Here is a 27116-nt window from a genome sequence, read left to right on the forward strand (position 1 = left end):
AAAAAAAAAAAAAAAGGAAGGCCGTGCTGAGGTGTAACCATGGGTAGAGACTTGCCTAGCATGCATGGTCTCCTCCATTCCATGTCCAGCAACAGGGGAAATAGAAAATAAAACAAAAGATTGGCTTTTATCTATCTGTAAAATCCACTTGCAGGTTGGGAAGTTTGGAAAGAACCTGGTAGGATGTAACTCATTTGAGAGAAACTCAGACCTGTCAGGGATAGTCTTGTTCTTCAACCTTCCATTGGGAGCTTGGTTTGTCTTCTGATACAACAGTCAAAGTGTAGACGGGGTGTAGGTTGTACAGTTCCTCTGTAGACAGAAACAGGAGGTGTAGGGAATTGGTAGGGAAAGCACTGGAAAAGAGGTGTGACTTGGCAGAAGGACTTTCGGGGGGGGGGGTACCCGTATTTACCAGGTATTCATGAAAACAGGAGCCAGGACTGTTGTTAGCCTTGGTCTGAAACAGTATCATGCACCCCCCCTCCCACACACACCATGCTGGCAAAGGCATGTACTATGTGCTGAGAATTTCCATGTGGGGTGCTGTTGAGAGAAGATGTGACTAAGCAGACCCCTGTGAGGTTCCCCCCACCGCATTATAGATACAGAACCCGCTTTTAGCTGCTTGCCTAATGATTGGTGTGTGGTGTGAGGCATTTTGGGGGGCCCAGTTTCAACCCATTTGCTAGTAGGGCTTTGGCAGAGCCACAGGTAGGGAGGGGGTATAGTGAGGCCAGCAGCTGGGGAGCTCAGCCTTAGAGCCAGGCTGTGTGGTTTTGCTTCCTGTGTGTTCCACCTGCTGAGTACCCTGTGCCCAGCTGCAGGAGGACAGCAAAGCCAGGACACCTGAGGCTTTGGTGCAGAAGGGGGAGGTGGTTTGACCCTCCTGGAGGGAACGCCCTGGGCACAGAAGACAGGAGAAAGGTGTGGCTTTTCCCTCTGCTTTTCCTGCCCACCAGAAGCAAAACCAGCTGAACTGGAGGAGTTACTGCCAGAAGGAAGCTACCCCACTCCCTGCTCTCATTCCTCGGTGTGTGGGGCCGGGGTGGGCAGGACAGACAGACACTGGGCAGCTTTCCCAACGACTGTGCTCTGAAGTGACTCTCCTGGGTGACAAAATGGTGAGGGGCCTGGAAGAGCATGCGGAAGGATTTCTACCCACCACCCTCCCAGGGGGTGTGGCCAAGCATCTCCTTGTCAGAGCAAGCTTGCCCTGGGAACCGTCGTCCGGAAGGCAGAAGGTGAGACACTCAGTACAGACAAACATTCTCTTTATTGAGCTACACATGAATTTCCATTAGAGAAGTAGGCTGGCAGTGTGTCAGGTGTCACAGAAACCCCACCAATTGGGAATAGAAAGGCTTACAAAGACCCGCGGGCTTTTGATTGATTTTTTTTTAATGTTTTTTTCCTTTTTTCAAGTTTTTTTTTCTGTATTTTTAATTTTTTTTTGTGTGTTTTGTCTTTTTGCCTGTTTTTGAAATGGCTGTGACTGGTCTTCAGCAAATATTGTCTTAAAAGTGAAACTGTGAACAGGTCTGGGATTAGATACTAGTCACGTAGAAATGACATAGGACTGATCATGAAAACTGGCTTTAATGTAAACACTACATTCCATCTTTGAATTTTTTTTGTTTTTCTTCCATCTTGTGGCATTTAAAAACTTTTATTTATTTTTGTTCTTTTTATCTGCAGCACAAACATCCCAACATGAGAGAGAGCGAACACAGGTCACTGGAACGGAGGAGAAGTGGAGAGGGGACACACAGGAGGAAGAGCTTCTGCCCAAGGCTGGAGGCTGTGGTGTTAAAGGGGAAAAAACCAAAAACCACACAACCCATTCCCCAGATGCCAGTAGAGCTGGTCAGTGTGGGATGGGAGTACTCATCAGGACGGAAGGAAAAACCAAAAAGAAATAGCACAAAGGGCGTCTGGGAAGGGGCGGGGCTCCTTGCCTGTCTAGGGCTGGATTCCTATAGATGGCGGGTGTTCTCTGTGGCAACCATACGCCAGAGCTGTGCTTTTTCTCTGTGAACTTGGAGTGATTGTGTTTGCAGTTAGATGGGTGGGCAGGGCAGAGCTGCCACTGCCTGGTGGCATATGAGGTGTCTAGCAACCGGAAGCCTTCTAGAAGCCTGGCCTGGCTTATTCCCACCAGCCATGGGCGCACAGAAGCCCTGGGAGCACCAGGCCCAGCACTGCCGCTGTCTGCCGGCCCCACTCAGAGCTGGGATGAGCAGGATGTCGGTACTAATGTGTATGATTTTTTTTTTATTTCAAAATAAAAGGAAATATGAATGATGAGTTTTCCTTTTTTCTTTTTTTAAAGCTACAAAGCACATGAGAAATGTTCTTTTTTAAAAAATCCTTCCAAGTTCTAAATGTAGAGACGCAACTAAAACCGGATTCTACAGCATTCTACAGAAATACACAGCCGCCAGTCACTCTGGGGTCGTAGGTTAGACAGGGGCTTGGTACACAAAGGCTGTGTGTCTTACAAAGGCCAAAGGTCATGCTACCAGGAGATCAACATCAACAGCAAAGTCCATGAAGCAGTCTGTAGAGAGAGAGACAGGGCCGGTCTGACCATTTTCTTTGACTTTAAAAACCAACCAACCAACAAACCCTACAACATTTTAACCACTCCAAGAGTAGTGCAAAGCGGGGTGTCCTTATTAGGGAAGCCCACCTCTGCCTTGTCCCCTGCTTCTGGCCCGTCTGCCAGTCCAGCCCTCCCCAGACCACTCACGCTAGTCCGCGTGCCCTCTCTGAGGGGATCTGGCTTCAACTCTGTTAGGCGGGTCTGGGCAATGGCTCACATGGTTCCTCTCCTCAGCTAATTGAAAAAGCTGACAGGGACACCCATCTCTCTAACATTTCTCTGTTCCCATAAATAAAGAAAACTCAGGAGACAGGAAGATTGATCAGAGCAATGATTCTTCTAGATTCTTGAAATAAACAACCACCACCACCCAAAAGAGAAGGGTCCTCCGAGTTTCCTGTTGTGGCTGTGGGGGAGGGGGATGTTAGAGTGTTGGCCATTTCTTAAAGGGTTTTGGAATCTGGGCAGGGGCAGGGCAGAGCTGAGCAGCCAGCCTTGTGGTCAGATGGAGAGCAGGGCAGGCTGGATGGATGAAACCAGGTCCCCCTCTGCCTGCCCTGCTGGATGGATGGAACCAGGTCCCTCTCTGCCTGCCCTGCTCGTGGAGTGGGTCTCGGAAAGTAAAACCCTGGGGCTGTCCAGAGGACTCCCACCCCAGGCTCCCACCGTGCCCTGTGTGAGTGTGTGCACACACATGTGTGCACGCACATGTGTGCATGCTCATGTGCTGTCCCGGGAAAACGGATGAGCTAGGGATGGTGGTCGGTTCTGTCCGTAGCTCTTTCCAGTATTAACTAAAAACAGTTTTCTAATATATACTTGTGTATAGATAAGGTTTTGTTATGCCTCTTTAAAGTTTATTTACCAACTTGTACTGGTTAGTGGTGTGTGTGTGTGTGTGTGTGTGTGTGTGTGTGTGTGTACACGCAAGCTGTTCTGTGAGTGCTGGAATCATTACCAAATAGGTTGCTATACAGGACAAGAGGTCAGTACAAGCCGCAGCCCCGGAGATTGTTGGCAATGATGATGTCGGTGACGGCGTCGAATACCACCTGGATGTTATTCGTGTCTGTGGCACAAGTCATGTGACAGTAGATTTCTTTGTTGGGTGAGCGGTTTTTGCTTTCAAACTGTGTTTGGATGTAGGCAGCTGCATCTTCATAGGTGTTGGAACCTGTAGGGAGACACAGAGGAATAGGCAGGAGGCCCTAGTGAGAGCTGGGGGTGACAGAGGAGTGGTTGGGATGTAAATGGGGGCGGCGAGAGAGGAAGAGCAAGGGTGCCACACCTTCCTTCTCCAAGGTAAGGCAGCACTGGAAGGTAAGTAAAACCGTGAAACCTGGCATTGCCTGGCTCTGCCTCCTCAGGCTTTTATTTACTGTGTTGAGAAGCACGATGGCCCTGGGAGGAGCCAGCCACAGAAGACCTCATTTGTTCTATATTAACAAATCTAGAGGATGCCTCTCTCCGTGGCCTAAAGTTGAAATCTAAATCAAGCCATGACTCTTTGGTTGTTGTTTCTTTAAATTTAGTTTTATGTGTATGGGTATTCACTTGCATGCATGTCTGGATAGCACCTGTGTGCTTATGTCTACAGTAGCCAGAAAAGGATGTTGGGGCTCCTGGGACTGGAGTTACAGACAGTTGTGAGCTGCCATGTGGGTGCTGGAACCCAAACCCAGTTCTCTGGAAGAGTAGCAGGTGCTCTGAACCATCTTTCCAGCCCACTGGAGACTTCTTAAGATGTATTTTTATTGATGTGTATGTATATGTGTCTGTGTGAGCGTATGTACATGTGAATGCAGTGCCCCTGGAAGTCAGAAGAGGGCTTTTTTGGAGATGGAATTACACGTAGTTTTGAGCCACCTGGTGTGTGCGAGGAGCTGAACTTGGATCCTCTGACAGAGCAGGAAGCACTCTTAATCACTCAGCCATCTCTGTCTCCAACCCTGCAATTCTAACAAACCTGTAAATGAAGCCTAAGGAGGATGGCACCAAAGGGTCCTGTGTACTTTAGGTGTGGTGGGCACCACCTAGCCTGGGCTCTATCTTCAGTAGGTCCCTCCATGGACTGGGCCATCACTAAACAGTCTTAGTCCTTGGGAGAGTGGCCAGGACACAGGGACAATGAGAGGCTTAAGGGCTATCATGTGAGACATCTACTGGGCTCCTCCAGTGCCCCTAACGTTCCTCGTGTGTTCCCTTTATTCTGGCAGGCTGGGTGGTGATAACAGGGCACACCTGTGTGTGGTACAGGCGTTTTCCAGCCAGCTACAGTCTAAGCTCCTGTAGATCTGCTCCGCAGGCGCCTTTTATTAAATACCATATTAATATGGACCATGACAAAAGTTTGGAAAAGCCCTGAATGAGGGAGACTCCCCATTTCCTTCAGTCTGTCAGGGGTGGCCTAGTACAGAAACAGTGCAATGGTGTTCTGGGAGAGCGTGAGCCCAGGCAGGCTGGCCGGGGTGTGCGCCACTGGAGGCACAGGCTGGCCGGCCGGCGTGTGCGCCACTGGAGGCACAGGCTGGCCGGCCGGCGTGTGCACCATTGGAGGCACTGACTGGCAAGGACTTTCCTTCTAAAACAAAAAGATAGTTCTAGGCCAGAGTTCCTTGTCTAGTGGTGAGCCAGTGTGAAGGCTGAGGGGTGGAGCATCCTCAGGTGGGGTTGGGGTAAGCCTCCTCCACCCACCATCACAGACCTATCGAGAGCAGAAGCCTGTCCGGTGCCAAGCCACATCCAAGCCTTCAGAGGGCAGAGGGTGGCAGAGGCTGCCCTGTCGAAGAGCTTCCTGGCTGGAAAGCTCCAAGAAGAGCAGGTGGACTTACAGACGGAGCGGCTGCCACACTGCCACGTCTGCTGAGCCTGGGGTTTTACACAGTCCCACTGCTACCTGCTTAGTTTCTCAGACAACCACCTCCTAACCCTCTTCCTCTACTTGGTCTGCGTCCTCACACCCTGTGGTGGCATGACATTTGTGACTGCTTCTTTTCCTTCATGCTGTTTGAATTTAAACTGTATCCTGTGTAGGCCCTGGGGAACTGGGGATATCTAGCGGTCACTCTATAAGAGACTGACCACTCAGGCATTATTCCTAATGAGCCCCTAAGACAGCGCCTGAGGCTGTCGGGCCTCCTTACATAGCCACAATTTTATAAAAAGCCTTGGGAGTTGGGAAGTTCTTGCTGAGGCTGAAGAAGGCAGCAGTGGCTGCCAAGAGCTGTGCTTACAGGTATGGCCTCCTGTGTTGGCTTTTGGGGGTGATTTTTTTTGCACTTGCTCTGCCAACAGAGGGCACCTCCTCAGTTCCTTCATACCGTGACAGCAGTGACCAGCAGTTATGTAGACATGGCACTAAATACCAGTCTCTCTCACCATCCCTCTAGCCACCCTGAGGTGCCATCATGGTCTGCTATGGCACCCAGACGAACACAGGGTGCCACGGATTAAGTAACTGGCTCCCTCTGCCCCTTGTAATTTGCAAGTACTGCAGCACATCTCCGTATTGGCCGGTGGGTCCCCTCCTCCGCATGGCTAATCTTTGGTAGTGAAGAAGCTGGGTGAGACTGTCATCCACCTGTACCACAGTTTAGGATGGTACAGTTATGGCTGGTTTTGGGAACCTGTGTGGCCCTAGGACCTGAGTCCAGTACTACAGACCAACTTTGGGGCCATGTCAGTGAGTTTCAGGTCCATGCAACATGTGCCCACATCTGGAGGCTGGGGTACATCCTCTGCCTTAGCAGGGGATTGATCTTATCCTCAATTCTGCCCCAAGGGAACCCTAAAACTGTCCAGTCTTTAGAGGGTTGGGCTTGGCTCTGGCTTCGAATCAACACTGCCTTTAGCCTTTCCCTCCTGGACCTGTTTGGAGTTTTGCTGGCATGGAGCAGGGGGCTGTCTGTGATCCATTCCTCTGAGGACCAAACAAAATGGGGAAAAAGGCCCAACAAAAGCAGAAGAAAAGCAGGCAGGTGTGGAGGAAGCTCACACTACATGGAGTGCTTTGATCTGGGTGAAAAACAGCGGTTTTGTGTTTGGGGAAAGGTGGAGAGAGCTGACATGATGGGGAAGGTGAGGCATATCTGGAGCAAACTGGTAGAGAGCACAGGTCCCTGAGTCAACCTCCCATGCTACCAGCCTGCCTTTTTCTTCCACCAGGCGGTGGCTGTGCTAGGCCAAGGAGAGGAGAGGCACCTCATGAGGATTTGGAAGGCTCTCCAACTACGTCTCTAGACATCAGGGATGACCAGGAAGAAAGCAAAGGAACGCAAGTGTCCTGCCTCGATCCCTAAAGCATTCACTAGGACACCGTGGAAAGGCCACCGCCTACCCAGGGACATGTCCACAGCTGGCCATGTCTCAGTGCTTCTCCAATACGCTAACAGACTCCTGCACTGGCCCCTCGCTTTCCAGTTGCCCTGCCCAGCAGGCTGTCTCTGCAGCCCACAGGTTGGGGGATTCCAGTTGGTGTCTTTTGTAGGGGATGTGGGTGGGGGATCCAGGTCCACACCCAGGACTGGGGCTTTCGCTGGTCCAGGGCTGTAGCACCCACCTGGGTATTCAGGGAAGCAGATGGTCAGGGGCGACTTCTTAATCTTCTCGCCAAAGAGGTCTTTCTTGTTGAGGAAGAGAATGATGGAGGTATCGATGAAAAACTTGTTGTTACAGATGGAATCGAAGAGCATGAGAGACTCGTGCATGCGGTTCTGCAGCCCCGGTGGGGAGGGGAGAGAGCGAGACAGAGAGAGACACACAGAGACAGGGAAGAGAAGAAGAGAGTTAGGTGTAAAGAGAGACTGGGTCGTTCAACACCCAGGAGGCCCTGGGCTCCAGGATCCTCCGTGAGGTCAATGGATAAAGCCTGTAGTTGGGAATGCATCGCGGTGCAACTGATGCTAACACGCCAAGCACCCACCGTTCTGGGCCAGTGGGAGACTGGTCTGGGAGCCGGCTGTGGCTCCCTGGATGAGGCTGAGGTTAGGAGACCCAGGATCAGAATGGCAGAGCCCCAAGCTGTGTGCTTGTCTCCCTAGAATGTGTGAGCACAGCGTGGGACTGGAGTCAGGGAGTTGGGCTTTGACTTTATCTGCCCCTCCCCCTTTCCTTCTGCCCAGACAGGCCTCTTTCATGGGTTGACAGGTGGGAGGGTACACGCCAGGAAGATGGGGTGACTGCTACTAGCTTCCTTGAGGGTGGCCACTCAAGGAGTGTGTGAGGCCATTTTCAGGGATGGGGCTAAACCTGGCCTACAAGGTCTTAGGCATGGCAGAGAGGAATTTCTATCTTGTACACAGAAACTTGTAAGTGGCGGGATGTGACGGACACCCAGAATAAAGCCCGACTTTTGGGAGAATGACCTTTCACTCCAGGTAAAGGCCAATTGTTTTACTTTAGAAGCCAAGCACATTCACCTGTTTCTCGTTATAGGGAGCCTGTTGCTCCGTTAGTGAACCTCTCTGCAGAGAGGTGTGGAGAGAGGCACCTCTCCTAGTGTCCCAGGTAGTCTGTTCTAGTTTGGGGAAGCTCGTCACCTGAGTCTGAACTCAAGCTCTGAGAAATCCGCACTAGATCTCTGGCAAGTAAACAGAAGGGCAGAACGAGTGTGGATGGTGCTGGACATTGCTGAGGCTCGTGGACCTGGGGCAAACGAGCAGGAGCTGGGTTACCTGCAGGCCTCGTGGCCATTCTGCCTTCCCCGTCTGAGCAGGAGCTAAGATGGCAGAGTGACAACTGCTGGTCCTGAGCTCCACTTTGTGCTCAGCACTCTATCTGTCTAAGGTCCCTCAGCTCATCAACCTGTAGGGGGCTAGTAGCTGTGACCCTGAAGAGCAGAGGGCAGTGTTGGGAGATGTGCTCTCAGTAGGCAGAGTGCTTGCCTAGCATGCTGGAGGTTCTGGGTTCCATCCCCTGCTCTGCAAGAAAGCAAAAGTAAACCAGAGCAGACATGCACTGGGCCCTGAGCCCCACCCAGAGCTTCTTGGGCCATTTTTCCAGTTAGTGTGGTAATCTGGCCTTTCAAGAAGTCATCATGGCTGGCTCCTTGCCTTAGGGCCAGCCCTGTCTTCCATCATCTCTCCCAGCCTGTGAACTCTGTTCTTAGGGCCGACAGTAATGTGGGGTTCACAGTCCGAGTTCTCAGCTGCTTCCCTCATCCCCTAGACAACAGGAAAACATAGCGCCCCCTTGTATCTGCAGCCGATTACTGTCCTTTGATTCTGCTAAGCAAAGCCAGTGACCTCCATTCTTATTCTACCATATAAAGCCTCCCTGTCCTCTGCACAGGACTCACGTGTCATCTTGGTGGAGTTTGCTCAGAGAGGTGCGCCATGCGGACTTGTATTCAGGACCTAGCATCGTGATACTTGCAACCAATACGACAGCAGAGAAGCTCTGAGACTCCAAGACTTCAACAGGAAAACATCCTACAGGGGCACCAAGGCCTATAGCTGCCAATGCAAAACCTCAACCATTGCACATTGTCCCAAAAGTTACTGGGTCTCCAGGTGGTGATGGACACAGTACAGACATTTGGGATGCTAAGGACCAGAGAGAAATCACAGAGGGGTCACCAGAGTCATTCAACCTAATGTTGGGGGCCACTTGCTATGGACAGGGCTGAAGGACTCCTCACGGGTCGATATGCCTAGGTTTGGAAGACTCAAGAACAATTCACCAAGGTTCCTGGATTCCCACCTTCTGAGTCTCGGCCCACATAGTCCCTACCCCCACACTGCAGTCCACTTTTAGGTCAGTGGTACCTTGTGCGTTAGCAAGGTATGAGGTCCTGGGAGCAGCATGAATTAGCCAAGATTTTGGCCTCAATGGACATACACAGAACTCTGAGGGATGGGGCATGCAGTAGGGCTGGACAGAACTCCGGGAGGGCAGTGGGCAGGGAAGCTGCTGGGGGAGCGCCGGTACTGAGATCCTCTTCATGCTCAGCCTGACAGCCACCCCTCAGGAGCCCATGACCAACATGCCTGGAGTACAACAGCCTGTACTCACAGGAGGAACTAGACGCCAGGTACATTCAGAGCAGACATCGCCAAAATTGAGAAAAGAGAAGTCAGGGATCACAGATGGCCAACAGCCACCTGCCTGCCATTGCTTTCGCACGGAGCCACTGGGGCCTTCCTGAGGCTCAATTCCTCCCAGTCCTCTACCTGCCCAGGTGGCAGCAGAGCTGAGAACAGAAGGAAGCCATGTCACAACGACCAGCACCCAGCACCAGATCATGCGCCTCGGTCCTAGGGATCTTGAGACACCAGGTGCTAGGGTGCTAGGGCCCTGGGAAGCAGCTCAGCACAGGACGGATCCGCCCCTGCCTCACAGCAAGCCTGGAGTGAGCAGGGTGGCCAGTGGCCCAAATCCTGCTCCCAGCAGTGCTGTGCCTACTCTGCTAGACTGCCCGCAGTCCCGACACTGGGGAGAACAGAAGAACCAGTCGCGTAGGTTTATCTGGCAGAAGCTCCTCGGCACTGACACAATACATCACACTTGTGCTAGAAAGAGCTGGCACTTTTTATTAATGGTGGGTGACTAATAAATACATTATGGCAGCCAATAAATTATTACAGTAACTAGGTATTTATTAAATCAGCAAGTCACTCTTCTTACAAAATGACAGTTAATGAGGGTAGGTGATGGCAATGGGTCAGGAGGTGGGACCGCTGCACCTAAGGCTCTGCTAGGGGAAAAGAGGGTACCCGGCCTGTGGCCTGAGACTGGAAGGTGCGCATAGGCCACATGGGTCAAGTCAGCAGTCAGGAAGAAGACTGGGAAGTGGAGGGCTGCTGCCCACGCAGGGCAGGCAGCTGTGGCTGGTGCAAGAAGCGAAAGGGGAGTGGGGAGTGGGCAGAGAGCCGCTGGGAAGAGGAGGGTATCTGCTGGTGGCCTTTCGAGCCTGGGGAAGAGAAGAAAGCTGCCCTTCACAGGGTAGCCTGCTCCCACTAGAGGGCTCAGGACTGGGGATAAAGGCCATTGTTTCTGCTTTCCTTCCACCCGCTCCCTCCTCGACATGGCCATCAGCTGGCATGGTCTCTAAGGCCAACCCCACTCTCTAAGCAGGTGTGTATAAGGCTCTTCCTCCTGAGGGGTGGGGTGTGGGGGAGGCCTGCTTACACCCTGGGTCCTGTTCTTCGGGATGCTGGGCCTTTCTTTACTCTAGCTTGTAGCCTGACAGGATCAACAGCCTGGAAGGTGCTTGCCTCCAGTAGTCCAGTCTGGATCTCTGAGAGAAGTGGGGCTGCCCCTGATGCTTACCAGGAGGCTCAGAGAAGTGGTGGCAGCTAGAAGATTCGCTGTACCTCAGAATCTTCAGAAGAGGGTGACAGGCTATGACTGGGCCAGGAAGGGGGCAAGATCTGGAGGCTTCATGAGTCTCTCCTGTGTGTGGTAGGTCTCCTTGTCAAGAGGCTAGGTCGGATGGAGAAGGGGAGGGGGTCAGGAAGAGAGAGAACCCTGCCCTCAGAGAACTGGCTGTAGCATGTAGTGTGGGGGTACCATGGGTACACCAGTTACAACAGTACTTTCTGCAGAAGGTAAGGGCTGGGGTGAAACATTGTCAGCCCTCTCTGCAGGAGCCTGTGGATAGCCAGGTTCTGGGGTTGAGGATTCTCAGTGATAACCAGTGCAGTCCACACAGGTCAGGTGCCTTCAGTTCCCTACAGTAGGAGGCCGAGATGACGGAGGTCTTTTTGCCTGGTCCAAGAGGATCCAAAAGGACAGGGTACCAGGATCTAGGGACTCTACAGAAGGGATCATGGAGGGCTGAAGGCCAGAGCTACTGGGAAGTGGCTTAGACTGGGAGGAGTCTATCTTCACCAAATCAGAGTTCAATACAGTACCCTCCACAACTCAGACCAAAGACTTGGGGGACCTCTACCCATGTTTAAAGGCAAGATTCTTGGAATGGTCACGGATACAGGCACAGGACTGGCCCACGGGCAAGAGGCATGGTCCCACGAATGTGGTGAAGGCACTCTTCTGGGAACTGGCTCCTGGCCTGCTGAGTGAGCATTCAGAGACTGTAGGATGATCACTGACATGGCCACTACAGACAAGAGACATTGCCCTGGTCTGGCCACTTACAATGCTTCCCCCACACACAGAGCCACGACGGAGCCACGCCTCATCTAATATCCACATCCCCCCCCCCCCCATGGTAGAATGGCTGGTGATGACACAGACGAGAGGTGGACACTCCCCTGCAGACCGTGTTCTTGAGGGCCTGCAGTAGACAGCCTAAGACCGCTCTCTCTGGGATGGTCAGAGCGGGAGGGCCGAGAGCAGTGCAAGACACACACAGAAGCCGGGAGTCTAGGCTGGCCCTGGCCCCGTGAGGGCTCTGGCTACTGCACTGCAATGATCTGAGGGAAGTGGGAACTGTGTGGTCATAGGAATGGTGACTTCTATCTCCCCGGAAGTGGTCTTAAAAGATGAAGCTTGGCCAACATCCCTTGATTGCAGGTGTTTTTAAACTTGGGGTTAGTCTGGGGACACAGGGGGTCACACACAGTGGGGCCAATGACTTAATCGGCCTTAGCCACCACATCAGGTCACCGAGACCGTGGGCTCCAAGAGTCTGGCACAAGGTTCTCAAATGATGGCGGTGTACACAATGTGGGTTGAGGGGGCGTGGCAAGGCAGTCAAACTGGGATGAGCTTCCTAGAGGATCACCCCTGCAAGCATTTGGCACTGGGGAAGGTTCCTGTGTCTCTCTGGACCACCCAGAGTTCTGTTCTTGTTGGAACCAACAAGCCCAGAGCTGTTGGCATGGCCAGGGGGACTGGGAAAGAGAGCCAGGGTCCTGTCTGGCCTGGGGCTGAGCACTGTTCAGAGTGGAGGTCAGGAGAACACAGGGCTTGAGGAAGGCAGAGACCCTTCTAGGTTAGACCTTTCCCCACTGCTCTGTGGACACATTGGCACCCCTAGGTACAGCCCAGTGCCAGGAGCACACGAGCCTGTCTCAACCACCGGCCATCGCAGCAGCTGACAGGAAAATGTTCTGACTGTCCGAGATCAGCCAAGGCTAGGGCTGCCGAAACCATTCCACCCCCTTTTTTTAGGAACTTCTGCACTAAAGTCCCTCCCTGGGCTCCTAGGGCTCTTTCCCCCTAGGGGGCGGGGTATATGTCTGAGTTGGTTTCTACTCCTCCTAAGCTCACACTCCAGGGTGCTGTTGGCTCATCACTTGCTTTCTGCCCCTAGAGCAGGAATATACCAAGGGTTTCCTGCCTTCTTGACCAAGGTGGAGGAAAGCAGGGCGTTGGCTTCAGGGCCCAGTCTCAGTCTCCTGTGCTTGCCTGAAGAGCTTCCAGTCCCAAGCTTGCCTACTCTGGCTGAGACCTGAAGAAAAGGGCAGCTGAGCCTGTATGAGCAGAACCAGCAGATGGCTCCTTCAGGACTTAAATCAACCTGTGCAGGAAGGAGCTGCCTGCCCCCCCAATTTTCCTCCCCACCCTAACTTCTGGGGCACAGGTCTTGTTTCTCCACCAAGGCTCTTTTGTAATTGGCCAGTCTTAAGGAATAATCCCAGGTTCATGGGAGTCAGGGCTGAGTTTTCTGGGAAGTCTAAGGGCAAGACAGAGAAGGGCCAAGATCCAAGGTGAATGAGGAGGGAAGCCCTCCCCAACGTCTGAGTCTTTGCACCCCAAAAGTGGCTTGGTTATGTGTTGGTGTTTGGCGACAGAACTGCCCTCTACCAAACAGACCCTAAAGAAAGCTGAGAGATGGCATCTACTGTCCCCTTATCAGCCAGCACCTGCCACAGGGCCATCCTGCAAGCCACCCTATCACCTAGGGGAAAAAGAGACACAGGCCTTTTGAATAGGAGGCACAGATACAGGACATGACCATTCTGAACCAGATGGCAGCATTCCTAACTCAGGCTCGGAGTAAAACACTTAAGAGACATGGTTGGCCGGCGAGCAACACCCAGGTGGTGGGCAGCATTTCCTGGCCTTGTGTGTGGTGCTCCACACCTCTGCCCAACCCTGTTCCCATGTGTCATGCAGCCAGAGTGGGGTAGAGTGGGGATGCTCAAAGGATGCCGCCTCCTCCCCCAGGGACAGCCTCTGGGATTTTCTTCAGTGCACAGAGCACCCTAGTGGTGGCCGAGCTCTGGATCCAGGGGAGAAGTGAGCAGCAGCTGGGCAGGAGGCCAGGGCTCAGTAGAGTCCACAGCCCCGCAGATTTTTGGCGATGATGACGTCCGTCACAGCATCAAAGACAAACTGGATGTTGTTGGTGTCCGTGGCACAGGTGACATGGGTGTAGATTTCCTTGTGAGCTGATTTATTCTTACTCTCATACTGCCCCTGGATGTGAGCCACAGCTTCTGTGAAGGCACTGGGGCCTGCAAGATGAAACAGTCGGTGAGGGAGTCAGCTGATGGAGAAACCCTGGAGTCGCTCAGCATGGAATCCCTGGGCTGGCCATTGTGTCATTTAGGCCAGTGGCCATGGAGCAGGTGCCAGAATCCTCCTCAGGACCACTAGAAAGCAACAGGCCTATATGGAGTGGAAGCTTTAGGGCTCAACTCCAGCTGGCGGTTGGAACCTAGAGCAGCCATCTCCCTAGGAAGCAACAGACACTGCCATCCCAGTGGCTGGCTGACTGAGGTGGGGGCTGCCTGCGAAGCTGCTGTTTTCTCCCCACAGGCCTACTCACTCCAGATGCAAATTCTGTCTTGCTACAAGCTGCAGGTGGGACAGAAAGCACTGCTTTTAAGCAGGTATTTCCTCTCTATGGCCCATGAGTCTGCAGAGAGGGCCAGAACCCGCTTGAAACTGCAGGTAAGGTAGGAGGACCATGCATTCTGCCTGGCATCTGTGAGCCTCTGTGGGCTCCTCCCCTTCTCCTTGATGCTGCCCTCTGTTCCCTCATAGCACAACTGATCTGGTTCCCTGGTAAGTCCAAGGAGAAAGCACTGGCTTGGAGAAAGATAGAAAGGTAGAACTTCAACTCTGCATGGAAACCCTCCACGCCATGCCCCCCCCCCCCGCCCCCACCCGCCATCTTCTAAGAACTCAAGCCAAGCCTAGACCAGACTGGGACCATTTGCTAAGGGAGGAACATGAAGAGAACTGGAATTGGAGCCACAGTGCAGAGCTGGGGGTGGCACATCTGAAGGGAAAGGCCCAGCCACCTCAGGCATAAGTGTGTAGACCACAGCCTGGCCATGAGCATCTACAGGCCATAGCTGTTTGCTAGGCCAGGGCTGGAAGTAAGGCTAGTGTCCTCTCAGTTAGGGGCCTCCTGCCTTGACTCAGTTCCAGCCTTCAAGGGTATATCACAGGCCATCTTACAGCTGGAGAAGAATCTGGCTGGATGGTGAGGGGCTAAGTCCTGTTCTCCTCAGTTAAAAGCTCTTGGTGTTCTTGCCTACAGAATGACCAGTAGGAAGGGCGAGATGTAGAAAGCTATGCTGCTTGCCTGACTTCAGGCCATGACCCCACAGGCCCATGCTGCTAGAATCTGTATCTTCTGCTCTGTGTCCTCCAGGACCTACCTGCTGAATTGAGAACAGCTGACAAAGACTGGGTTGTCCTGGGCTCACAACAGCCCACCCGACAGGGCTGTCAATCTTGAAGCTCCTTGGGAGCCCTGGTTAGGTTGCACATCTGGCTCTCTAGCTCAGATCACTGTAACACTGACAGTTGGCCTATTGTCCCTGCACTTTCTGCAGCACAGGCAAGGTCCTGCTGCTGGTCAGGTTCTGTCTTGCCAATGGGCTAGGACAGTCTTGTGGCCACTTGTGCTGTTAGAATGGCTGTCTATCATTGTGATCATAGATATAAACAACAGATCTTTAGTGACCACAGACTTGGAGCAAGTACCATGCTTTGCATAGCCATGGGCATCTATAAGACTGCTTATGGGAGACCTACAGGGAGTGGGGAAATAGCCATTGCCCCCATATCTCATGGTTAGAGAAGCCAATCTGGAGAGGCTGTGACCTGCCTAGGCCACTCTCCAGGGGCTAAGCTGGGGCTAGATCCTGCTAGGCTACCTTACTGGAAGATCAGGTTTGTTGTCTTTTGACATTGTCGGTTCCCAATGTTCATGCACCCTCTGCTTATAGACATGTGCCTGGAGTTCCCTAGGGTGGTTACTATTACACTGGAGATGGAGATGAACCAAGCCAGGGCTTCAGGACCCAGTTGCCCAGGTATTCTTATCATAGCTGGCTCTAGTACAGTTCCTTGGGGTGGATTCTACAGGCTGAGCTGGGTGCACTAAAGCACAGTAAAGGCCCAGAGAGACCAGGTTCCTTGGCTGCCCGTAGCTGCAAGGGGCTGTGTGGAATGCGAAGGGCTCTACCTGTGTATTCAGGAAAGCAGATGGTCAATGGGGACTTTGTGATCTTCTCCTCAAATATGTCCTTCTTGTTGAGAAACAGGATGATGGATGTGTCTGTGAACCACTTGTTGTTGCAAATGCTGTCAAAAAGCTTCAGGGATTCATGCATGCGGTTCTGCAACAGAGTGGAGAGGCAGGTGAGGGCTGGTGGTACCCAATACCCTGATCTACTGTGGCTATGACATAGCAAGACAAGCAGAGGGATGGGCCACCAATGCTCTTAATGCATTATTGGGGACAGAGACAGAGGGCCCACAAGAACAAACAGGACATGTCCCTGCTTCATTCCACACACAGGCAGGTTTGGGTGGAGCTGGGGTGGATCAGGAGTGCTGTCCCTTCCAGAGAGAGCTGGCCTGGGCGGGGCACTGCAGAGGCTGCAGTCCCTGGAGAGGACATGCACCATGCACATAGAGGGCTGGGGTGCAACCATCATCCAATATGTCTACACGAAACTGTGGATCATGCAGACTTCTCTACCATGGCCTCATTCATTTTTGCTAGCGAGGTCAGGAGGGTGCACGCATTCCGTTGGATAACATTAACCGAGGACTGAGGTCCTCGAATTAATCCCGAGTTGGAAGCAGATGCCAGGGGGACAGCGTCTCAGGGGTGATGTTGCTGTGGCCTTGGCTGTTTGGGTGACTTTGTTGGTTGACTGGGCTATGCCTGGGCTGAGGGAAGCTCTCTCTGGGAAAGCTGGGAGTTGGGGCTGGTTTCTCAGAAGAGGGGCCAGGAGAACCCCAAGAAGAAACTCAGCAAAACAGATTGAAATCGAGAGAAAGCTAAAAACCCAGTAGAGGAGGAAAAAGAAACCCTGAAAAATTGATCCAATCAGTCTCAGACCCAGGAAGTGCAGGGCAGCTATGCGAGGCACCTACACAGGCCTCAGCTGCCTTGTGATGGGCAGGCGCTGCAGCTGGGATGGATGGAAGGCTGTGTGGAGAGGGTGGCCTCAGCTCAGAAACCAGCATAGAACACAGGCCTGGGGCTAGTATTCACAGCAAAGTCACCCAGCGGAGCCCTGAGAACCTGCTGCTTTCAACTCTTAGCTCATGTTTGATCAGAGGGAAGTGCTTCATACCTGCCGGGCTTGGAGGGTCTCTCAGAATCTGCCCATGGTTTTGGCCTTGCTTTGGTAAGAAAAGGCCTTGCAGGTGCTGGTGGCAGTAGTGGTGAAGTTGTGGCAGCCTGTGGCCCGGCTGAGTGATGCTGAGAGCAGGTACGAGGACAAGATGAGCCTGTGGGGTCCCAGGGTGCAGCGGGCAGGGTGGCTGGTCCGGTGTTGGGCAGCCACTAGCCGCAGGGCCTTCCTGGCCTAGCTCCAGGGGCTGTCTCCAGACATCTTTGTCTCTGTAGCCCCAATTTTCCTCCCCAGGCCAGGGAGGGAAGTGCAGAGCTGGCTAGAGGGGAAGACTGAGGACCAAGGACTGGGTCATTGGTGCCTACATCTTGCCTCTCTAGGGAAGAAATCCAAACTCTACCACTTGTCCTCTGGCTACAACATCTGGACAGAGGAGCAGAACGCTATTTCAGCTCTTAGCCCATCATCCCCCCGCCCCCATGCCTGAGCAAGGTGTGGCAATTACGCATGATCACACAGGTGGCAGGAGTGATGCCAGGTCTTGAGCTGAATCCATCTGACTCCCAAGTTGTTCAGTTCACACACATGTCCCCCACACAGCGACGACTGCTAGTTCCACAGTAATAGTATGGTTTGACTGTCACTATAGCTAGGTGTCACTGGCAAGGTGGAAGGCAGCCCCTGTTCCCTGGAGGTTTGGTGCTTTCCCTTGGCTGTTGGGTGGCCAGCCCCGGGGAGAGAGAACTCTAGGAAGAGCTCATTTCTGACTTTGGCCCATTTGTTTTTCCTACCTCAGAGTTCCTGTCTCCAGCTTTTGAGGCAGGGAAATGCAAGGGAAATGGGGAATGAGCCAGAGGCAGGGGAAAGGCTAAGAGAGCAGTAAGGTTAGGAAGGACACTGGAGGGAAAGTGTCTAGGTGCATAGGAGCAAGGCTGGTGAGGAGTTAAGGGGAAGCAGGTAGGGAGCCACCCCAACTTGGAGACCTGAGGCCACAGGGCTTGGTACCCACTGGACAGCTATGCTGTGCTCTGGAGACTACTGAGGGTCTGGCCCCACAGCTGATGGTCCTGGGCCTTTGCTCTGGCAGGGCAGGTTCAAAGGAGAGGCCATGCTCCAGTGTGAAGGACCTCCTACCATCCAGTCTCCACCTCCTTGATTCTTTTCCAATACTGGATGTGATGTAGCATCTACTCGCAGAACAGACAGGCCACAGGGAGCAGGCACAATGGCTCTCATAACACAGAGGCACCCATAGTGGGGAAGAATGTACTGGGCCAGTCATTCTGATGGATGCACTAACAGGAGAATGTCCTGGGCTTCGGATAGTCATAGAGTCTGGAGTTAAAGAGTGTTCTAGGCCATGTTTTCCCCACTCCGTACTGGGGCTTGGGACTAGACCACTGTCTGCCACAGTCACTGAGAGTGACAGCTCTGAAGCCCAGCCATCACAAGAAGAGCCTGGACCACCCCTCCTACCAGCAGCTTGGCTTCCATCTGCCAAAAGTCTCATCATTCAGTGTGAACTACTCAGGACGACGGGTCCTCCTCTACCAGCACTGTACCCCCTCTCAGCACATACCCCAAGAGCTCATCCACCCCTCCATAGACATCAGTAATGACGGGACTGGGACTGGGAAACAAATTGGACTCATAAGGAAGACAGGCCTTGTTCAAGGACAGCACAACCACAGGCCCCTCCTCTGACCCTTGGTGCTGATCCCAAAGGCTCAGGGTGAAGCACTCCTATTCCAGATAAGAAGGCAGATGCCAAAGTGTGAGTCCACAGCCATGAACCCCACGAACCCCACTCTCAGAAGTGGGCTTGTCTCCCATGACCCAGTAGGATATCCTTGAGGCCTGGTCCCTTTCCAGGCTTTGTGGATAGGCCCACAGACTTGTGGGCTGATGGGAAAAGCTCAGCGGATGTACCTGGCTAAGGGCAATACTATACTGGCTGGCCGGGCACTGTTAAGCGAAAACACTTCCATGACCAGCAGCCTTAGACAAGGCAGGTGGTATTACTGTCCCCACTTTTCAGACGACAGGAACCCAGCCAGAAAGGGTGCTGCCTGAATTTAGCTCATACCAATGAGCAGCAGAGACAGGATGAGGCCAAGGGAAAGGCTGACAAGGAACTTCTCAAGCTAGGTGGCAGGTCTTAGAGGCTGAGAATGACATAGAGAACCAAGGCTTGTCACTCCCAGTATGCCTGTTTCTTGGTGCCTCTCTTGGCCAGGTAGCCCCACAGCTATCCAGCTCGCCAGAATCCCAGGAAGGTCAGAAGAAGCTAAGGCTGCCTTTCCTGCTGCACACACACTCTTGCTTGGCTGCTATCTGGCTTTGTAGAATTTGCTTAATTTTTTTCTGGTCTGTCAGCTCTGTGTGACTCCACTGTTTACTAACAAGGTGCTTACTGGTCAAGACCCTGACATTGATAAGTTATCTGCAGCACATTTGAATACAAACTTCACTGGGAGCCCCCAGCTGCCTCTGTTGTATTGGCATGACGAGCATCTGCCTTGACAACACAGAACGCGCGAGGATACCTGCCAGAGGCCATCTGTGAGGCCTGAGAACTCTGAACGTTGGCTTGTTCTATGGCCAGCGTTCCCTTCAGGTCACTCACCGTGGTTTCGTCCTCGTGGAGCACCTGGTCATAGCCGCTGAGTGCGACACAGAAGATGATGGCCGTGACATCCTCAAAGCAGTGGATCCACTTCTTGCGTTCAGATCGCTGGCCCCCAACGTCAAACAGCCTGTAGAAAGTCAAGGAAAGCTATGAGGGCGGGGATACCTGTTATCTAGTCAGGAGAATGCTGAGCAGTGGGGATGCAGTACCCCATTCTGAGCACCAACAGACTGACAGATGAGCCACTGCTACCCCTGGGTCCTGAAGGCAGCTTTCATTACCCCTGAGTCCCAGGACTGAATTTGTGCAAATACAGTGACTCAAAGACCTGCCCCACTTCTTGGTCTCTCTTCTAGATTCACCTGATATCAAGAAACCACACCTGGAAGACAGCCCAGGGGTCACTAGGCCTTAGCCCATGTCTCCTGGGAGACAAAAATCTTCCAGTAGGGCTCCAGGAACCTGGTAACCCAGTTCAGGCTCCTGTTCTTTGGCCCTCAGAGCCCCTGGATCCTACGTTTGTTCTGCGTCTGGGAAAACCCCACTTCTGGAGTTCTCTGTAACGTGAGAGGGAGCTGCCCTCTCAGCCTCTCTGGCCTGAGACTGTGGTGATGCTTGGGTCTTCTCACCTGGTGCAGGCTTACCCACCCTGTCCCCTTCCAGGGCCTCTGAAGTAAGGCACCTGCTGTTTTTAGCCTTTAAACTCGGCAGAAAACAAGTTCTCAGATGGGCTTCTTCTGCTATCTAGTTGTCTGTGAATCAGGGCATGGACAGTCCCCCGTCTCTCTGCCGCATCACCAGGACCAGCACTAGGGCCTGTCAGCAGGTCCCATCTCCTTAGGCCTCACCTGAAGTGGAGGTTCTTGAATGTGAAGTGGGTTTCTACGATGCCGGTGGTTTTGACCCTGGTTCGGAGGATGTCCTGCTCAGTGGGCTGGTAGTCAGCGGCTCCAATCCGATCCAAGCTGTCCAGGTAGCTGGGGGTGACAACATACAAGAGTCCATGAACCTGAGCCCTGCTCACTATCTCTGGAACCCAGCATCCGCCATAGCTTTTGCAAGGTTGACTGTGGAGCACTTAGTCAGTCAATGTGGAGACAATCAAAGGAGAATTTGAGGGTCTTAGTCTCTAAGGTCCTCAAATTCAGACTCAAAGCAGCAAGGCATGTAGACCCAGCTACCCTGGGCTGAGACTTACCAATGAGACTGCCAGGATCACAGTACAGTGGTTATATCTTCAGTTGAAAATAATAATGGCCCACAGGTATGATCTATTCTCTTAAAAAAATATATATTTTTTAACTTTTATATTATGTGTATGGGTGTTTTGTCTGAATGTATGTATGCCAGAAGAGGGTTTCAGATGCCCTGGAACTGGAGTTACAGACTGGTGTGAGCTGCCATGTAAGTATGGGAATTGAACCCATGTCTTCTGGAAGAACAGCTAGTGCTTTTAACTGCTGAGTCATCTCTCTAGTCCCCAGTTCCATTCTTTACATGTATTCCATCAATACAGGTAAGTCCCATGCTCTAGAATCTTCCTATTGCTCTGTGGAGCTCTGAGTCTCTGTTTACCATCCTATACATCCTCTTGTTTACCAAGGTCTCTGTGCCTCTTCCCAATTGATGTTCTGGTCAGCAGGGACCAAGGGGTCCATCTCGGCTGAGCAGTGATAGGGCCTTCCTGGAACCCAGATCTTTGGAATTAGAGTTCCCCAAGTTCTCTCAATGGAAGGGAAGATGGGGAAGGTGCTGAGGGAGCAGAGTAGGTCAGTGGTGTTGGGCCCACCCCACCGGTTCCTTCTAGAAGGCTTGAGTGTATTGAGAAGGTTTTGTTTTCAGTCCTCTGTGCCTGACTTTCCTCCTCCACAACTATTGGCCTCTTCTTTCAGGCCAATAGCCTTGACGCTGCTGGACACCAGGCCTGGGGAACCCTTTGTCTCACTATTCCTACCCCAGCTGGGCAATGTCCTCTGAACACACAAGCCGGGCCCTGGTCTCATTTTGTGCTTGCTGAGTCTCACCAAGGCATCCCTAACCATGTATGCTGGTTGGGATTTTTCACCTTGACACAAACCTAGATTTATCTGGGAAGAGGGAATCTTATTAAGAAAATGGCTTCATAAGACTGGCCTGTAGGCAAGTCTGTGTGGAATTTTCTTGACTGATGAAGAAGTGTTGTAGCAGGCAAGTGAGTGAAGACCAGGGCAGAGGTACAGCAACTGATTGGTCCCTTTCCCTCTGAGCTTGGGATCCACAAGGGGCATGGTTGGAGCAGGGTAGGGGTGGGGTGGTATGGTAATTAATTGGGGTTTTAGGATGTTAATGGCTCTCTTCAGAGGGGTACAATTTCATAGCCCCATCAGGGCCAGTTTAACTCCTAAAAGAACATAACTCTGGACCAAAAATAGCACTTATGAAAGCAAGGTGTGGTACGTTTACCTGTAATCACAATAAGGGTGAGGCACAAAGATGGAGAGGTCTGAGGCCAGTCTTCTATAAAACAAGTTCCAGGAAGTTCCAGGTAAGCGTGGATACACAGAGAGAGCCCACCTCAAGATGAGACAGGCAAAGCAACACTCATGGTTCTTCTGCCTGCACCCCTCTCTATTTCCTATTGGCTTTCTCTCAGAGAGGCAGTACAGGAGACATGACTAGGAGAACACCATTCCATGGGGCAAAATTAGAAGGTGGCAAAGGAGAGCCAGAGAGTAAAATTCAGAAGGAGTGGAGGGACACGTAATTGCAAATACTGACTCAAATTATAACAGTGGGCACAGGAAGAATAAAAACTGAGACCAACAGAAAACTGGGGGTGGCGGGAGAGTGTGGGAAGGAGGAAGGTGAGCTGAGCTGAACTCCATATTTCAAGGTAAGGGTCAGGAAATACTGAGCAGTGTAAGATGATTTAGTGGAAACAGCGGAAGGGAGAGGACAGGTGGTGGGGCGGGGGAGCGCCAATGGTGGCCACAACACTCATGTTCATTTTATATCCTGGTCCGCTGTTAAGATATCTCTGCAAGGGATTCATTTTAGTATCACTGAAATGGGGACAACTTGAGAGGAACATATGATGGACTTCCAGAAGACAGACCGAGGCCAGGAGGCCCTCTGGGGCCCAGCGGGGGAGGGGAGGAGGGAGCTGATTGAGAGGTGCTCCATCTGGTCTCCCAGGTAGCCATTCTCAGGCCTGTGATCTGAGCGTGCACAGGGAGTTTGGATTTCTGCTCATCAAGGTGTCCCTGAGAGCTCACACAGATTGGTGGCCTGGGCGGCCACGACTTACCTTAGACATCTGCCTATTTACAGCCCCACCCAGGTGTGAGGACAGCGAGAGTGAGAAGGGAAGTAAGAGGCCTTACTCTAGTTCCTAGTTTTGTTAGCTGCCCTCCTAGCTAATGAAAGACCCGCATGCCATTAGCGAGTGCTGCTGTGTTGGGTCCAGTTGGCGAGGCTGGTATAATGTAGACTGCAATTTTTATCCCACTGTACATCCCAGGCTAGCCTCAAACTCGCCACTGTCTCTGTCTGCTGAGCACTAGGATTACAGGTGTCTACCATCTTGCCCAGAGATCATGGTGATTAATCTCAGCACCACTGGTGTTTTGGGCTGCTGTTGTTGGTTCTGTGTTTTGGGGGCTGACCTGTTCAGTGCAGGATACCTAGCATTTCCTTTGCCCTCTACCTGCTGGGCGACTGCAACACCACCCACTACTGCAAACAATGACAAATGCCTCCAGGATTGGGGCCCAGCTGAGTCAGATGAGGTCAGTGCACACACATCCTTAGACAGTGGGTAAAAGCCTGTAGCACCCCACTGGTACCAGATTACAAAAACTAGGGGCGCTCTTCAGTGCCAAGATACACCCCATTGTTGCTATCCACTCCAGGACTCTAGAGCCACCCACCTGGGAGAAAGTGGCAAAGTGCAGCAGGTTTGAAGGCTGTGGCTTTTACCAACTCTCCCTTCTCTCCATCTCTGCCTCACACTCCCTCATCTCTTCCTCTTATCTAGTCACAGCACAATATTGAAGCTTATACTTGCTTATTCTAGTTCTTGACTGAGAACTACTTATTTCTTGTTTTTTTTTTTTTTAACTTTAAAGCTGAAGAAGGTTGGGTGTTGGTGACATCAGCACTTGGGAGGTGGAGTCAGGATGACCTAAGATTCATGGTCATCATCACCTACGTAGTGAGTTTGATGTTACATATGACCCTGTCTCACAAAACAAAACAAAGCAAAGAAAGTTTTTAAAAAACACAAAGTAGTGGATTTCATTATGTGATTTTCAGAATCACATATTTCAGAAGTCTACTTTGGTGACGCTAAATACTGTCCAGGGCCTAGAGTGTGCTAAGCAGGTACTCAAGCTAAACCTCAGCCCCAAGTCTATTGTTTTCTTAAAAATAGAATAAGATGGCAGCATACGAGCTGCTTTATGCATGTATATTTTTGTTGTTGTTACTTGCCTTTATTTTTTGTGACTGTGTTTTGAGATGGGGTTTGTCTATGTAGCCTTGGATACATAGACAATCTGGTCTCTGTGTAGACCAGATTGACCTTTGATTCACAGGATCAACTTGCGTCTGTTTCCTGAATGCTGGGATTAAAGGTGTGTTCCATCATGGTTCTTTTTTTTTTTTTTTTTGCTTTTTCGAGACAGGGTTTCTCTGTGGCTTTGGAGCCTGTCCTGAAACTAGCTCTGTAGACCAGGCTGGTCTCGAACTCACAGAGATCCGCCTGCCTCTGCCTCCCGAGTGCTGGGATTAAAGGCGTGCGCCACCATCGCCCGGCTCCATCATGGTTCTTGATTCATACTTGTGTCCTGGATCTTTCTTGAATAAACAAATCCTACCTGCTAGCCTAGAACCTTTCCGGTGGGTACAGATGTGGTCCCAGAGAGGTGGACCAGGTTCCTGCTCTCCAGACACTGCCTGTGTAATTGTCTATTTGCTTTCTTCCTCATCCTGGGCACAAGAAGTAAGGCCCTTCTTGTCCCCTCCTTGATGGCATTAACCTAGGTTTGTATCTCAGTCGGAATCCTCCCCGTCCCACACGGCATTCCAGCCTCCAGCCCGCCTGGACACTTACTATTTGGCAGAATCGTTGAGCTGATACTCCCGAGATCGGTTGAAGCACTCCTGGATCCCTGAGTCACCCCAGAGTCGCATCATGGCAGAAAGCAGTTCTGCAGAGAAGGGTTCAGTGTCTTCCATACGGCTCACCACATCACACACCATCTTGGAGTCCGCCTGCATGGACAGAGGGACACACTGCTCTGAGACCTTGGGGCTTCTGATGTAGTCTCTACCAGGACAGCAGGCCGATGCCAAATGGACCTGCTCATCATCTGGAAAGGCAAGACAATGCCCTTCTGGGGAGGCAGCCCTTCCGGGGAGGCATCAGGAGTAGCGTGAAGCCTGTCTAAAATGTGGGTTGCTACAACAGTCCCTACGGTCACTGCCCATTCACACTGAGAGTGTTTCCCTTTATAATGAACCCTACCGGATTCCTTTCTAAAAGTTACTATTTTACGTGTAAAGGTGTTTTGCCTGCATGTATATCTGCACCATGTGCATGCCTGGTGCCTGTGGAGGTCAGAAGATGGCATTAGATCCCCTGGAAGAACAGCCAGTGCTCCTAACCATTGAGCCATCTTTCCAGGCCCCATGTCTTGTATACTGTACTCTGGGAGCCTCATTTGAGTTCTTTCAACAGAGGGAAATTCAGATAACAGGAACTTCCTTTGGCTCACAGAATGACATGAGGGTGGCAGTGTGTGGATTCACAGAGAGGCCTTGCCTGCTTTGGTTGGTTGCAGTGGGCCTCTGCCATCACCCCCAATGTGTCTGGGCTCCCATTCACCCCAGTAAAGAACTTGGGATACATATTTAGAGTTGAGCCCAAAGAGGGTCCCTGAGCCAAGTAGCTGAGTTTAGGGGGAGGGTTAGTCCATGTGTCACTGTGGCACTTGGCAACATAGAACTTATGGGTATTAGTCAGGGCTACAGAGGTTAAGGGACCCAGTGCCACCACTTCCCTGCTTCTTTCTTAAGGTTGTATTCTGAGAGGATTTGCATAGGCCAGGGGAGACAGGTCTTAGGGGATAAGCTTATTCCATTTGAAAAATCCTGGCCTAACAATACATGTCACTAGAGGGCCAATGGAAGGAGCAGTGCAGGGTCAGAATGGGAGCTAATCGGTTCAGCTAGGCTGTGTAGACTGTCCAGAACCTTGCCCTTATTTTAACCTGCACAGTTCTGCTTTGAGCCCTTTCAACAGCAGCCTACTAAAGCCAGTGGCTAATTCAGAAATAAGCGGGAGGTGCTGTTGGCAGCAGGCATCCTCTGTGGTGTGGGGAGACACAGCAGGTCAACGACCGACCGGAGGGTTTGCGGCAAAAAAAGGTTCCACACAAAGGCTAAGGAGGTTTTTGGCTACCTGGAGACTTTTCCAGAGGCCTGCTGTCTGACTAGGTGGCTATATACTTGCTACAGCCTGTCCACGGCCAAAGGTTTATGGGAAAGTTGTCAGCTGTGCTCTCCCCACTGCCTACTCCAGGAAGGAAGTGATCCTGGCAGGAAGCTGGAAGGCCACGCCTACTATGCTAATCCAGACCCTGCTCTTTGAGAATAGTGTTCTGGGTTTCTAAGTCGCCTCACCTGACAGGGAGGGTTACCCAACCAAGGCAGCCTGGTTTCCCAGGGTCTGGAAAAGTGGGTGAGTCTGGACTTTTGGTGCCCCAGGCAGCCAGAATGACTCAAGGAGGGGTAGGTGGAGAAGGGGGAAGGCAGCCTCCACCTGCAGCTAAAAACAGCTACGGGACCTGTGAGTCAGGGCCATGCTTCTGCTTGCTTCCTCTACCTGGCCTGGCTGCCCTTAGGGCATCTTGAGTTCTCTGGGTTTGTCTTCCCAGTTGTGCGAAGTAGCCAGCTGACCTAGCTAGAGTTTGCTGACTTTCTCAATTCTCATGTCCCTAGGATCTGGTCAGTTCTGGACTGTGACAGACCCAGAGCAGGGTGGGATTCAGGGTTCATGGTGCAGGCCAGGCAAAGCTTTGGGGGTCAGAATCCTGCTCCAATCTGATTGTCCAGATGACACAGAGGATGTCAAGGGTGCATAGTGACTGTGTAGAGATAAACTGTGGGCCCTCACGAGATCACTTTGTCCCTAGATGTGAGAACTTTATGGTTTTTATCCTGGAAGGCTTGCTTGGAGAGCTGTGCGGGATGTGGTCCTGGGGTTCTCTGCACACTTCTTTCCATGAAAGCTGAGTGGGAGGAGCCCATGCTAGTCCCTGTCTGCCCCGTCCCTTAACCTCTCCTCTGGATATGTGACATGACCGCGCATGCTGCTCACCTGTCAGAGAATCCAGACTGAGGTCACAGACAGCGGCTCCCATTCCTTCCCTGTGTCCTCAGTCTGGCT

The 27116-nt window shown here is 52.0% G+C and overlaps 1 protein-coding gene across 2 annotated transcripts in view; it reads right to left on the reverse strand.

Annotated features, from left to right (window-relative positions):
• Window positions 1-1257: 1257 nt before the first annotated feature.
• The window catches only part of Gnao1 (G protein subunit alpha o1), a 146355-nt gene continuing 120496 nt past the window's right edge, over window positions 1258-27116 (reverse strand). Inside the window, exons 4-9 of one of the 2 annotated variants that reach the window (XM_005345621.2) lie at window positions 24780-24940; window positions 20536-20664; window positions 19685-19814; window positions 7164-7317; window positions 3564-3779; window positions 1258-2560 (exon numbers count right to left, since the gene is read on the reverse strand). In XM_005345621.2, the coding sequence (XP_005345678.1) occupies window positions 3592-3779; window positions 7164-7317; window positions 19685-19814; window positions 20536-20664; window positions 24780-24940 (762 nt within the window). In that variant the 3' untranslated portion in view covers window positions 1258-2560; window positions 3564-3591. Of the gene's footprint in view, window positions 2561-3563; window positions 3780-7163; window positions 7318-7364; window positions 13969-15935; window positions 16090-19684; window positions 19815-20535; window positions 20665-24779; window positions 24941-27116 lie in introns of those variants that run through there. The other variant, XM_005345622.3, reaches the window with a different exon arrangement.

This window comes from Microtus ochrogaster, chromosome 4, assembly GCF_000317375.1.
Source record: "Microtus ochrogaster isolate Prairie Vole_2 chromosome 4, MicOch1.0, whole genome shotgun sequence".
Lineage (NCBI taxonomy): Eukaryota > Metazoa > Chordata > Mammalia > Rodentia > Cricetidae > Microtus > Microtus ochrogaster.